At 35.5% G+C, this 14,081-nt stretch overlaps 1 protein-coding gene and 1 non-coding gene across 2 annotated transcripts; both read left to right on the plus strand.

The window, feature by feature from the left end:
* The first annotated feature begins 8,965 nt into the window (after nucleotides 1-8,965).
* LOC125806997 (uncharacterized) lies at nucleotides 8,966-12,656 on the plus strand. Its single transcript, XM_049486750.1, has 4 exons — nucleotides 8,966-9,189; nucleotides 9,669-9,766; nucleotides 9,902-11,567; nucleotides 12,014-12,656. Exons 1-4 carry the CDS (start codon nucleotides 9,042-9,044, stop codon nucleotides 12,598-12,600), a joined length of 2,499 nt encoding a protein of 832 aa, XP_049342707.1. The 5' UTR covers nucleotides 8,966-9,041; the 3' UTR covers nucleotides 12,601-12,656.
* A 679-nt stretch (nucleotides 12,657-13,335) lies between these two features.
* Nucleotides 13,336-13,408, plus strand: TRNAK-CUU (transfer RNA lysine (anticodon CUU)). The gene has a single exon. It is a non-coding gene; the product is annotated as a tRNA-Lys (tRNA).
* Nucleotides 13,409-14,081: the final 673 nt, after the last annotated feature.

The raw sequence follows: 14,081 nt of genomic DNA on the forward strand, positions 1-14,081 counted from the left end.
GAAGATAGAAGGATATTGCATTCTCTGTTGAAACTGATTACTGACCAATACTAGAAAAGATTTCAACACCACAAAAATATCACTTTTCAATTTCAGTAAGAATAACCAAGTCATCGTTGATTTATCATCTACAATAGTCAAAAAAAATATCTAAGACCATTATGTGTAGCAAATCTATAAGGTCCCCATACATCAAGGTGAATTAGATCAAACACATTGCTAGTCTGAGACATATTGATTGGAAATAGAAGCCTAGTTTGCTTTGCCAGTGGACATACAACAACAACAACAACCCAGTGAAATCCCATTAGGTGGGGTCTGGGGAGGGTAAATAGTACGCAGACCTTGCCACTACCTCGTGGAGGTAGAGAGGCTGTTTCCAAGAGACCCTCAGCTCAAGAACATCAAATCTAAGTGACAAGAGAGATATATGCAAACATAACAGCCAATACAAAAGATAGCGTATAATCAACAAATGAGACAATAACAAGAAAGATATAGAGAGAGTGAAACGCAGTAAACAGCATAAGGCTAGGACTGCTCCAAACGCTAACAACCCAAACCCTCGCAAGGGAAGACAACCCGCTAACCCTACTAACCTTCAACCTTAATACGCGACCTCCACTCCTTCCTATCTAGAGTCATGTCCTCGGTGATGTGAAGCATAGCCAAGTCTTGTCTAATCATCTCTTCCCAATACTTCTTGGGCCTACCTCTACCCCTCCGCGTACCCTCTACCACCATTACCTCGCACCTCCTCACTGGGGCGTCTACACTCCGTCTCTTCACATGTCCAAACCATCTCAGTCTCGCTTCCCTCAGCTTGTCCACCACAGAGGCCACTCCCACCTTCTCCCGGATAACCTCATTCATAATCTTGTCGCTCCTAGTGTGCCCACACATCCATCTTAACATCCTCATCTCCGCAACATGCATTTTATGAACATATGCGTTCTTAACTGGCCAACACTCCGCTCCATACAACAAGGCCGGTCTAACTACCACTCTGTAGAACTTACCTTTAAGTTTCGGTGAAATTTTCTTATCACACAATACTCCAGAGGCAAGCCTCTATTTCATCCAAGCAGCCCCAACGCGATGTGTGACATCATCGTCGATGTCGCCACTCCCTTGGATTACAGCCCCAAGATACTTAAAACTTTCCTTCTTAGGAATGACTTGTGCGGAAAGTCTCACTTCCACATCTGTCTCATCCAACACATCGCTAAATTTGCACCCCAAATATTCTGTTTTGGTCCTACTCAACCTGAACCCTTTGGACTCCAGCGTTTGTCTCCACACCTCCAACCGCACATTAACTTTGTCCCGCGTCTCATCAATCAGTACTATGTCATCCGCAAATAACATACACCACGGGACCGTCTCCTGAATAGACCGCGTCAACTCGTCCATCACCAAAGCAAATAGGAAAGGGCTTAGGACAGATCCCTGGTGCAGCCCCATCTCAACTGGGAAATGTTCTGAGTCTCCTCCAACTGTTGTAACCCGAGTCTTGGCTCCACCAGTGGACATACATGACAATTATTACACATCCTAACATCAGATTCATTTTCTACTAAAGACAATTGTGTGAGTACTTTAATAGAGGGATGACCCGGCATGTTGTGCCAAACCATGCCATTTGTACCTCCCGTTTTTTTCTTCATTACTTTGTCACTATTATTATCTGGTCCTTCATGGGAGAATTGATTTGAAAAATAGTTTAAATCATCAACTTCCTTACCAATCCCCTTCACCTCTTCATTGGAGAGGTCCTGAAAAACACAAAACTCAGGAAAGAAGCATGTAGAACATTTCAACTGCCTAGTTAGCTGAGATATTGATAGCATGTCATGTTTAAAATCAGGCATTATCAATACATTGTCTAACACTCCACAACTGCCTGAATAAGTAACTGAGGTGGTCTGACCATTAGGTACGTATACTCTCCTACCTAGAATTTTATCAGATGCATTAACATGATCCAAATTAGCTAGATTGGATGTCATATGACATGTTGCCCCTGAATCAATTATACATTTATTTCCTTTTTTATTTGTATCATGTGTATTACTTGCACTCATGACAGCTACATTGTCTCTTATTCTATTAGGCACTGCACATGTGACAATATCATCAAAAGTATCATGGTTGCCATATCTACAGCTCCAGCATCCTCTTCTTCATTCAGTAGCTTCATGATCTTCTCATACCGACTGGAAGTGTAGTTAGGCCTAGCAGCAAGAGCCTGCAAGTTAGTGCGAATGGAATGAAAGTCATAAGCACTTTGTTCAGGTTTTGATATTGTGTTCACTGCTCCAAAAACATCACTTCTCAACTCATCATCACCCTTTTCAACCTGTACATTGTTAGCAATACCTTTTCATCTAGCTGAATGCATTCCTCTAGATTGATTGTAGTTGTGTTCTGCACCTTGTGCTCTCTTTTTGAACTTCCAGGATAACGAACCAGTTTGAAACAGATTTTCTGAGTATGACCATACATTTGACAATAGTCACAAAATAGGTTCTAGTTCACTTTCTTTTTAGTAATGTAATTTCCTCTCCCATTATTCACTGATGAATCAATTTTAATGCTCGAAGTGAATCTCTAACTCTCATTTGCCATTATCATAGCAAATACCTTACCAACACTTGGCAAAGGGCTCAACATTAGGATCTGACTGTGTGCATGTCCATACGTCTCATTCAACCCCATTAGAAAGGCAAACAATGGCAAATACTGCATGTGATCCACATAGCTTTTGGATTTCTCACAGATGCAGGAAGGTGGGGGTACAATTGCATCAAATTCATCCCACATTAATTGTAGCTTGGTAAAATAGGCTGAGATAGTTGAATTCCCTTGGTGAATTGTGCAAATTTCTCTATGGAGTTGATAGATTCTCGATCCATCAATTTTATCAAATCGCTCCTTCATATCTGCCCACACCATTGCAGCATCTGATGCATAGATGATCCCACTCAATAGCTCATTCGAAGTGGTGTTCATGATCCATGCAAGTACAAAGGCATTGCACTTCTCTCATTGCTCTGCAAGTTCTAGGGTATAATCACATTTCCTACAAGTTCCAAGGACAAATCCAAATTTGCTCTTTGCCCTGAGGTTGATTGCCATAGATCTACTCCATGGTGAGTAGTTCTCTGCTCCAGTGAGTTGAACATTGGTCAGAATACTGCCAAGAGTATCTGACGGATGAAGATAGATAGGATGATTCTTCTTCGATTCAATCACTTCCAGTGTTACTGGTACATCAATTTCAGCTACCGATTCTTCAGTCGTATCAGACATTGTTGCACATTGTTGCTTCTACAGAAGAAACTCCACAATCGAATTGTAAACTTAGATCAAATAATTGTTGATTCACTGAAGCTCTGATATCATATTGAAATCAGAGGAAGAAAGAATTGAAAGCTTCTAGTATTTCATTCTGGGAAAACTGAATACAATAAATTGTATGAAGCATATATATATACAGGTTGTTGACATCACTAACAAAATACTCTGTAACTAACTGTAACTAATTGAACATTAATGACTTAACTATAATTAATTAACCACTTAACTACAATTAATTAACCACTTAACTACTCATTATCTTTAATAGCCGCCATTAGAGAGCCAAGAAAATGTTTTGGGGAATGTGATGATTTATGAATCAAAAATAGAATAGTAGATTGTCTATTAGAGAGGAAGAAGAAGAATAGAAGTAGAAGAGTAATTCTCTGATTTTATTTCCAAAATGTTACTTTACAATGTACAGAGTTCTCTTATTTATAGTCTACCAGAATAACTAACTTCCTAACTTGATATTCTAACTTAACTGTCATTCTAACTAACTCTGTGTTTACTTGCTTCTTCAAGTAAACCAATTCACCTAACTAATACGTTTTTAATTTTTTTTACAAAAGTAGTATAAACGTACTTCAGAGTAACGTTTTAGTCTTTATTTGATTAAAAAGAAATTATCGCCGTTAAGTAAATATACGTTATTGACAGTAACTATTTTAGATTAAAACGTGACAGAGGCCCACATCTCTTAACCAAACGACGTTTTGTTTTTATTAACTTCAATATTCCATTACCTTTTGTTGTAAAACCCCTTCAAACCTTTTGCTGTAAAAACTGTTGTGCAGCGACAATTGAAAAATTTCTCAGCCCCCACAACTTCATTCCCGGCCGATAATTTGTGGAAGAAGAGAAGGTGTGAAAGAACAAAAACACAGAAAGACAATGAATGGGTCAAAACTCCATTTCGTGGATAAACGGTAGCTCTTATATTTCAAAATCAATTTTGGGGCTTTCTTTTTGTAATGAGTTTCACGATAAATTATGGCTATAAATCTTCCGAAAAGCTTGGAACCAAGTTCATTTTTCTGTGTTTGAGCCTTGAGGTATGTTATTTTTCTTACAAAATAGTAGAAGGAATGCTTGAATTTTAGAATTTCTATCTTGTTGTATTTATATTGTTTTTGTTATATCTAAGCTTAACTAAAACTTGAAACTTTAGAGTAGTGAACTAAATGTGCTAAGATTTGTTGACAGGCTGAACCTGAAGTTTCACATTACGTTGTACAATGATTATGATGCCAATAGAATATAGAGAGAACTTCTAGTGTATTTATTTTTCATTTACTTTATATGATGGCCTGAACCATTGGTCAGTGAGGATAGCTGATACAAATTACTTTATATGATGGCCTGGGGACATGTGTATTAATTACTATAATTGGTTGTGGTAGATTTTTTGGTGGTCAGAAGAAACATGATCAGTGAAGATTCATATAGCTTGTGCTAGGTGAATATTTGTGGCCCAACGATTTGGAATTGGGGTCTTATTTAATCTGTGGAGGATGTTTTCTGTAGGATGGAATTTATGATTTTGACAAAGTACCTGCATTGGTAGCCCTTCATCTGAGCTACAATGAACAGAGCATATTTTATGGCCCTTTTGAAGGTCAGTAAGTTCTTGAAATTTTGGTGTAGTCACAACCCTTTTGAAGGTTAGGAAGGTCAGTGAGGATTCATATAGTTGCATATATTTTGTGAAGGGTGTATATATGCTGCATTAGCGCAAGTGTAACTGACCTGTCTTCTGTTAATATGCCAAAAAGCTTTTAGAACACATGCCAAAAAATCAACATTGTGCAAGTAGTTTTAGAACTAGTTAAAAATCAACATTGTGTTCAGTTGGCTTAGAAAAAAACATTATCATATCATTATTTATAATTTTTTGATATGTATTATATGACAAGAATTCTCTATTAACTCCTAATTTATGCAGAATTGAGCTATTGAGGTAGCGCAAAAAGCTAACACGACTTTGTTTGAATACGAGCACATGTCATACTTGTTTGAGAGCTACAAAGTGGTCGTTGGGCGTATATTCTTAAAATAATATCTCGTCCTTTTGTAATTACGTTGTGATTCCTTCAAAGTTTGTGAATAGTGGTATTTAGTACTCTATTAGTAATGGTATTTAAATTTGAATTGTGAAGTTAAACTTAAATTCTTCAAGTTTGTGAAAGTGCTATTTAATAGTATTACTAATTGTATAGTCTCAAACATTTCGAGTTGTTTGAAGTATTAGCAATCTGAGCATTTCTAAGTTAAGTTAGTTTTTTCGATTGGGACGACGATAGAATTTCTTACTTCTCATTCTAAAATTAGGAGATGGTATGAGATTTCATGAATGTGTACGAGATGAATTTTATGTTGAGAATTTTGGTATGAGATTTCATGAATGTGTATGAGATGAGTTTTATGTTGGTTCTTCTTCATGTGATATAGTAAGCAATTGAAGATTGTTGCTTTCTTTTGTTGTAGGGATAATGTTTTCAGAACCAGGAGAAAGGACATCAAGACCAATTGGTCATTTTTTCAGAAAAATTTGCAGCTTTGTTTGAGGCATGGTTTATTACTCACCGGAGACTTTTGTAATTTTGTAATTATCTATTTAGTTTGAGGTATGGTTTGTGTTTTTCCAATGGTTATGGAAAGTAATTTTGCTAAGATGGGGGTTATACTTCCACCTCTAATCAGCTAATGATATAAAGCTGATACAAATTACGTTATATGATGCCTATTTGGTTAGTGAGGATTCATATAGTTTGCAAATTTTATAGTAGAATAACCATTGGGAGGTCTCATTCTTTCTCTATATTTTTTTACTTTCATATTTTTATTCTCCTTAGACAGAGGTGATTATAGTTAAGGTCAACACATTAAGTAGATACATTGCTAAATCCGTTCAATAGTTCAATAAAAAAAAATCATGTACACCAATCTTGTATTAGTTGTGTACTTGACAAAAATAGGAGCACAAGGCTTATTATTAACATCAGAAGAATTCACCTGAGGGGAAAAATTTATGACACTAAAGTCATTGCTAATTGTAAAAAAAGAAAACGATACTACCAAAAAGCATCCTTGAGCATCAAGCTAATTATTTGAGTTACATTACAGTAGATAACTGAAAGGAAATTAACACAATTGGACATCGATCCACAACTAGAAATTAACATAATTGCATTAATAAAAACTATTCACTTAAATTTAATTACGATTGGGATTTTTTTTAATTTGTTTTACTGGAAAACATTACTGTGAATAACGTTTTATAGCTAAATTTGCAAGATTCGAAGGTCGTGATTGGATTCTTAAGAAACGTTTTCGTAAGTAACGTTTTAAGTTTTTAGGATTGGATTCGATGGCCCGTAATTGAATTCTCAATAAACGTTATTGTGAAAAACGTTTTATACCTAAAACGTTACTACAGTAATGTTTTACATATATGATAGTAGTTCAAATGATCAATGGAATTTGTAAGCCTCCTTGGAGGATTCTAGGTATCATTGATGAAATAATACTCTTAATTAATCACAAAAATATAACAGTTAAACATTGTTATAGAGAGACAAGCAAATGAAGTGGCAGATGCTCTAGCAAAATATGCCACTCAAATTCAAGACCCGAAGATTTTTTTGCAAGAAGAGGATCTTCTAGAAGTGACTAAAGGTCTTCTTAGGATGAATAAATTGGATTTTCCCACCTTTTGAAGAAGAGCCAAGAAGACTAATACCTGAAAATTTGATCCACCTTGAATACTTTTATTTATATGCATTAGCAATTGTAGTTTAAATTCATTAGTATAGTTGTTTTGTTTTGTTAAGATCTCTCTGGATCAGTTGCTTAATAGGATAGGATCTTTCTTACCCTAAGATGTAAAAGGAGGTTAGGCCCTTTATGTCCCCCTCCATTTGGTTGTTCATTTCATTAAGTTTTGTTGGGAAAAAAATAGAAAAGCGGTTAGACTGTTAGCGGGATCTTTTTAGTTTTCTGTTAGTGTTCGAATTTTCTAGCTAAATTAACATTAACTATTTAACAAACAATTAAAAAAAAATTAATTAGGATTATTTTTTAAAAAATGGAAAAGCCATTCAAATATTACTCTACAATCGAAGTTATTAAAGACTCTGAATTTATATTTAAAAAGAGGAATCAGATGATTAATAAAGGTTGTAACACTTACTATGATTACTGCAAGATTTTTTTTACCAGATTATTATTTTCTGGACAAAATTTTTATTAATCCAAGCATGGGTTTCATGTGTTTATTTGTTTCTTTAAAGAAATACTCCCTCTATCCCTAATTATTTGTCACTTTTGAATTGTCACACCTATAAAAAAATCAATTATTGGCATAGTGAGTTTACTATTTTACCCCTATTAATTATGGAGTTGATGAATTAAAAACTTAAGATTTTTCAAGAAAATCTACATTTTTCAAATTAATTAATTGAGGGTATAGTAGGTAAAAAAAAAATTGTCCTTTTTTAATTTTTTGTCAAAATGAACAAGTAATTAGGAATAGAGGAAGTAATAAAGAATAGTATTGTTACAAATTTTATCCGAGTATCATCTTACTAGTTTTGATCATTTAAATTTGTTTTAAAACAAATATTTTTTTATCTTCATCAATTGTTCATCTTAAATTAATGATAATAATATATTAGTGTAATCTTATAAATAAATTTTGGAGAATAATAATAGATAAACCTTATCCATATTTTTTTTTAAAAAATCGATAAACGGTTAGTACATAAGAGGGAGAAACGGAGAACGGTTGGCATACAAATGGCGCCAAAACTCAGAGAGAGAAAAATCATTATTTTTCCACTCATCAAAAACAGAAAAAATTAGTAATTTCTCTATCACTTTATCTATTTTTTTTTTTGTTTCTTCAGATTTTGACATTTCTGCCATTGCTAGGCTTATTATGAAGGTACGAGGATGACAAATATTTAGTATTTAATTTAATTTTTTCCAATTTTTCTGAAGATATTTTATTGTCATGGATCTCAAAATTGATTACCCAGAAACAAATTAAATTTTGAAAGTTTACTTGTTAGATCCCATTAGATGCCCGACACGGTTTACGAGGCGGATCGGGTTCATCTAAACCTAAAATTTTCCTATGTGAGAATATAAATTTATGTATAAAATTGTCATAGATAGTAAGTAAGAACTTATAACTTTCAAACCACTTAATGGCTGAAACCATAGAGATTAAATACTGGGTCCGCCCCTGACGGGTGGTTTCGTTTAAGGAAAATATTTTCGAGGGAAAATGTTTTCCATTAAGAAATAGATTATTCTTTGGAATTTTTTTCTTCAATTTTTGGTTTGGTATGGAAAAATAGGTGACATGATAATTGTACCAAGTGTAGTATAGATAGTAAAGTAAAACAACAATAACAAATCGAGTGAAATCCCATAAATGGGGTCGGAAAAGGATAGAGTGTATGCAGATATTACCCCTACTTCACGAGGTGGGGTAAGGTCTCGCGCATAATTCTTACATTCCCTTTGATTTTGAATTGTGTTCTGTTATCTTGTTGATCCATCAGTTTTGGCTAATTCAGTATACATCACATGTATCAGGGGTGTAGGATGCTGGAAAACTCCAAATCAATTAGGTAGTATCTGTAGCTGGTTCACAAAGAGCATATTGTAACACAATGGGGAAGGGTTTGAGAAGTCGACGAGAATGTAATCCTCCGGGATGCATGTTTGGGATACTTCATCATTTAAATCAACAACATCGGTGGCATCAAGTTAGGAAACGCCTCCCGTACATAAAGCAGGGCGGTGCAAAGCATATTGTTGGTAAGAAAAACATTACTTATTGGTAGAATAGTTTCCTTAACTAGATATAGAAATGATCGGAAACAGACTCTCTACCCTACAAAGGTAGGGGTAAGGTCTGCATATATCCTACCCTTCCCAGATTCCACTTGTGGGATTATATTGTGTATGTCGTCGTAGATATAAAAATGATCATATTTTCATTCTATATAGCATTTCCAAACATGAAGGATTTGATGTTGGAGGCTTAAGCCTATTTATTGTGAAGTAGCATTTTATCATTTTAGTCAGTGGCGCCAGCAATTTTGCTAAGGGTATTCAAGGTTTAAATATATGTACAAGAAGTAAATCTTGACTTACATACTCGGTACAATTTTCCGATGAAGGATGTCCAGTAACGCTATACGCCACTCCTTTTAGTCCTTGACTACTATCAAGATTTGACACTTAAAACAAGTTAGTAGAAAACAAGGTATGATATACTGTTTCATTTTTTTCAGCGGCAGGAGATCGTGGGAGTAATGCAACTGCAACTGCAACTGCAACTGATTCTTCTAACATTCCAGAAAAAATAGATGTCAAATCTGATGATTCCCCTGTAAGTAACCTGCTTCATTCTTGCCTCTTGTTATTCTTCCGCTTCTGTTTTGTCGTTGTTTTTTCTGATACATGTGCAATAAGACAACATGTGTTTTGCACATAACTGTATATGCTAACAAATTCACTATTTCAGATTGTAGTGAAAGCAGAAGCCAAAACAGTTGCCACTCAGCATAAAAGTTCAATGAAGTCTCGTTTAAAAACTTTGATCACAAAAGAGCTACTATCTAGTAAAAGGGTCCAACATCGCCGAACTTTGTCCTGTCCTATAAGAATGCCGCTGGAACAAACTGCTCCTATTCGTTATCTAGGCCCTGCCAATGTAGAGCATTCTCCGAAAATTTGCCTAAATGATGAGATATTGCAGCAGCCTCAGAATAATGTTTCGTCCGTTGCTAGTTTGTTAGATCCACCCCTGCCGGAGAAGAGAAAGGATGCTGTTACCAACAACAAGAAATGTGAGTTGTGTGCTTCTATGCTTGATATGAATCACTTAAAGCAATGTGATACTAACAAGAACGGGAAACAACCAATTACAAACTTCAGTTTTCGTCGTACACAGTCACTTTATCTTAGGGAGCAGACTAAAAATGTGTCAGTTGAAGAGTCGAAGCTATTTTTGGATGCTCTTGATTTACTAAACATGAGAGAGGAGTTGTTCCTTAAAATATTACAGGACCCTAATTCTTCATTAGCACGTCAGTTACACGGTACACGTGCATCCAAAGGCTTAACCAAGTCCGTGTCATTTCCTTCGCGTCTGTCACTTGAAAAAATTGCTGTCAGGCAAAGCAATGATAAGAGCAGTCAAGATAAGTCACAAATTAGGGGTGAACTCTTGGGGTCTGCTGGATTTGAATCTGCAGAAAAGTTGAATAGACATTTAGTAACGAGGAACGAGGTGGAAGTCTCAAAAGGTGTACTGACAAGACTTGAATCATTTGATAAGCTCCCTCCGAGTTCACCTGCTGCACTCAAACACAAGCGCCACAATAGTAAACTTGTCCTTGCACGTTTCAGGAACTTGAAGGAGAAAATAACACATGCTCTCAAGGAGAGTCGTAAGGAGAAGCATCGGATTGTTATGGATGCTGTCCTTCATAAGGTTCCACACGGTCGTAGGTCATCCAAGAATGTTAAACCAGATGGAAGTGACGGATCATTTTCAGAAAGTACGGGTAGCACTTCTCACTGTCATTCTCCATTTAGCAAGAGTCAGATGAAATCCTTTAAAAGAACGTCATCGCTCAATGACTCGTTAGACAGTTATAGTAGATTACTTGAAACCTGCTTCAGTAGGGATGAAAAACAGAACAACTCCGAAAGGTCGAGTTTGAGAGCATCTAGATCACCTTCACCTGCTAGAAGTAGGCCTATAGTCCTGGAGAGGATTCTTTCCTTACCTGATCTTAGGCATTACCCTTCTTTCCGAATTGAGGACACTCCCGAAGCTAGTTATTCAGAAACACTTGATACAGCTGCATCGACTGCATCCAGCAGCAACTTATATTTAGGGGCTACCAGGTCCAATGAACAAAAATCCCTGGATATTCCAGAAAAGAAAACTCAACAAGATTCATGTTCAGACTCAAAGATTCCAGAAATTTTTCTTGATGTTAGAGAGAATTCCGATGACATTGGTGGCTTAAAGACGGAGGAAAACTCTTTTCCGGTTGAATACAATATGGATGACAATTCATCTACTAATTCCACTTTGGATGAACCGATTTCGACTACTTTGCCTGATATGATAATTCAAGAAGCTAGTACCATTCCAGCAGATCTCTCTGCGACTGAAGGTATTATTTTGAGGCAATCTTACATTCTTCTCCCATTCTCCATACATTTTGCACAACCTTAACCACTGAGCTATCTCTCTCAATTGTTTCATTTTGTGTTAAAGTTTAATTATTAGCGTAGAAATCATATTTGACCTATATACTTGTGTTTTCATCACTGCTCACGCTATCAGCGGTCAGTCTGACACAGTATTATCTCTTAGTCATCATTGAAAATTTTGTTGGCATTTATGTTAAGATAAGGTGCCTGCTGTCTTCAAATCTTGGGTCCGCCTCTGGTGGTGCATATTATACATTAGTATCCTTACCCAGACTCAAATATAGATTATAGATATAGGTGATCATATTCGCTGCAAGCATATTAGAACGAAAACCAAAACTTCTAAATTTCTGCTGCGATGTTTTTTTTGCTAACTAACTGAATGAATCTGACATGGATTCCTCAGGTATAGTGGAAAATGTATTTGATTCCAATGAAGAAGAAATATTACGCGATGAACAGACGACAAGTCTATTGCAAATTCAGGTGGACGAAAAAAACAAAGCTGAATTCAACTATGTAAAAGATGTACTGAACCTATCAGGCTTTAGTGGAAATGAATATATGAACCTTTCAGTATTTGAGGAACTTGGAGGATCTTTTCTTTCTCAACCCGAATGTTCAGGATACGCTGAAGAAAGCGGAAACTATGATCAACTTCTTCTATTTGATTTGATCAATGAGGTCTTACTACAACTTTACGAGAAATCATCGTTATACTGGCCAAAGGCCTTAACGTCTCGTTCTTATATCCATCCAATGCTACATGTTGGATACTATCTGCTTGAAGAGGTATGGAAAGATGTAAGCTGGTGGCTCAGCTTCAAACTGGAGAATGATCAATCACTACTTGATGATGCTGCGAGTCGTGATCTGGATAAAAGGGACAATTGGATGAACCTGCAATTTGATGCAGAATGTGTTGGATTGGAGCTCGAGGAACTCATATTCGATGATCTTTTAGACGAGCTAATATTCATCGACGTTTATTAGTCCTTCTTAGGTAGGTGCATTACATTTCTTCTTCATAGAAATTGTTTAGCCAGTTCTCTCAGTTGATCACATCAAGAGTATAGGAAAAAAACTACTGATGAGTAAATATTTGGTAACAAAATTGTTCTAGACTATAGATTTAGTAGATTAAGCTATTAAGCTCGGTGCATATATAAGAAGATGCAGTTGAGTTTCTGTAGTATAATCAAGAAGTGGAGAGTGCTTACCATCCGAGCAACTCCCTGTTGTCGTTATGGTCCATTGGAAGTACTAATAGATGTAAGTTATCATGTTCAAGTGAAGATCTGTATTTTGTACTTGTATTTCAAAAATGTTTGTGGGAAAATTCCCAAATGAATCCTCAAGTTTAGGTGAAAAATTAAGTGAACAGTATTTGTAATCTATGATATTTATTTTACTCTATGGACACAACACAAAGTATTCAAATGATATTTAAAGTTAGGAGAATGAAAAATGTCTATAGCTATGAAGATGAAGATAACTGGTACTTGTGTGGCTGCTGACAGGTATATGGTGAAATTAGTCGAAGTTCAGGCAAATTGATCTGAACATCAATGTTATTTTTTTTTAAATGAGGTTACTTGCACTTTTGTCCCTATTTCGTGTTGGTCTTTAATCGCAAATCACTTTGTTGTGCGGCATAATATCTCACAAATTATGCCCCACATTCTTAAAGAACCAATGGTTCTTATAACTACATTTCAGATTCAACAAGCCCGTCTAGCTCAGTTGGTAGAGCGCAAGGCTCTTAACCTTGTGGTCGTGGGTTCGAGCCCCACGGTGGGCGTTTATGATTTTTTATTTTTATTTTAATTTTTCGTTTATCTGGTGCATGTATAATTCAATTATGATATATCTGATAATCTTGGTGGGCGTTTGTGACATTATTTTTATTTTTCATACCATTCAACTATGTCTAGTGTGCATCGATCATTCGGTTCGGTTTTATGTATTATTGATTTGGTTTATCGATTTTTTATTTTTAAATACGCTAAACCAATAACAAAACAATAAGATATTCTTTATCGGTTTTTGGTTTATCGAATTTTTGGTCATTAATGGTTCGATTTTTGGTTTACCCAATAAGAAAATGCTCATAAAATAAATATATGTTTTGGTACCTCTCTAACAATTAGGCACGATACAGTGAGACAAGCAAATCACATATAAATGCTTTGATATAGTGAAACAAGAAATATAATGAGAAATTGCATCAATAAAAATAGATGTAGTATGAAGGCTACAATAACATGTTACAACAAATACATATGGAATTTCTGATGTGAAGTAGAAGTACTATGACGTGTGAAGTGTGTAGATCGTAGTGTAGAGTACTGATATAGTGTCTAGTTATGTTAAATTATTAATATTTAATATTTATGAAGGATAATATAGTTATAACTTATTATCGTCTTAATGGGTTAACGGTTTACCCAATACTAAAAACCCAATAACATTTT

The sequence above is a fragment of the Solanum verrucosum genome, unplaced genomic scaffold, assembly GCF_900185275.1.
Source record: "Solanum verrucosum unplaced genomic scaffold, falcon-dt-bn FXZP01000196.1, whole genome shotgun sequence".
Classification (NCBI taxonomy): Eukaryota; Viridiplantae; Streptophyta; class Magnoliopsida; order Solanales; family Solanaceae; genus Solanum; species Solanum verrucosum.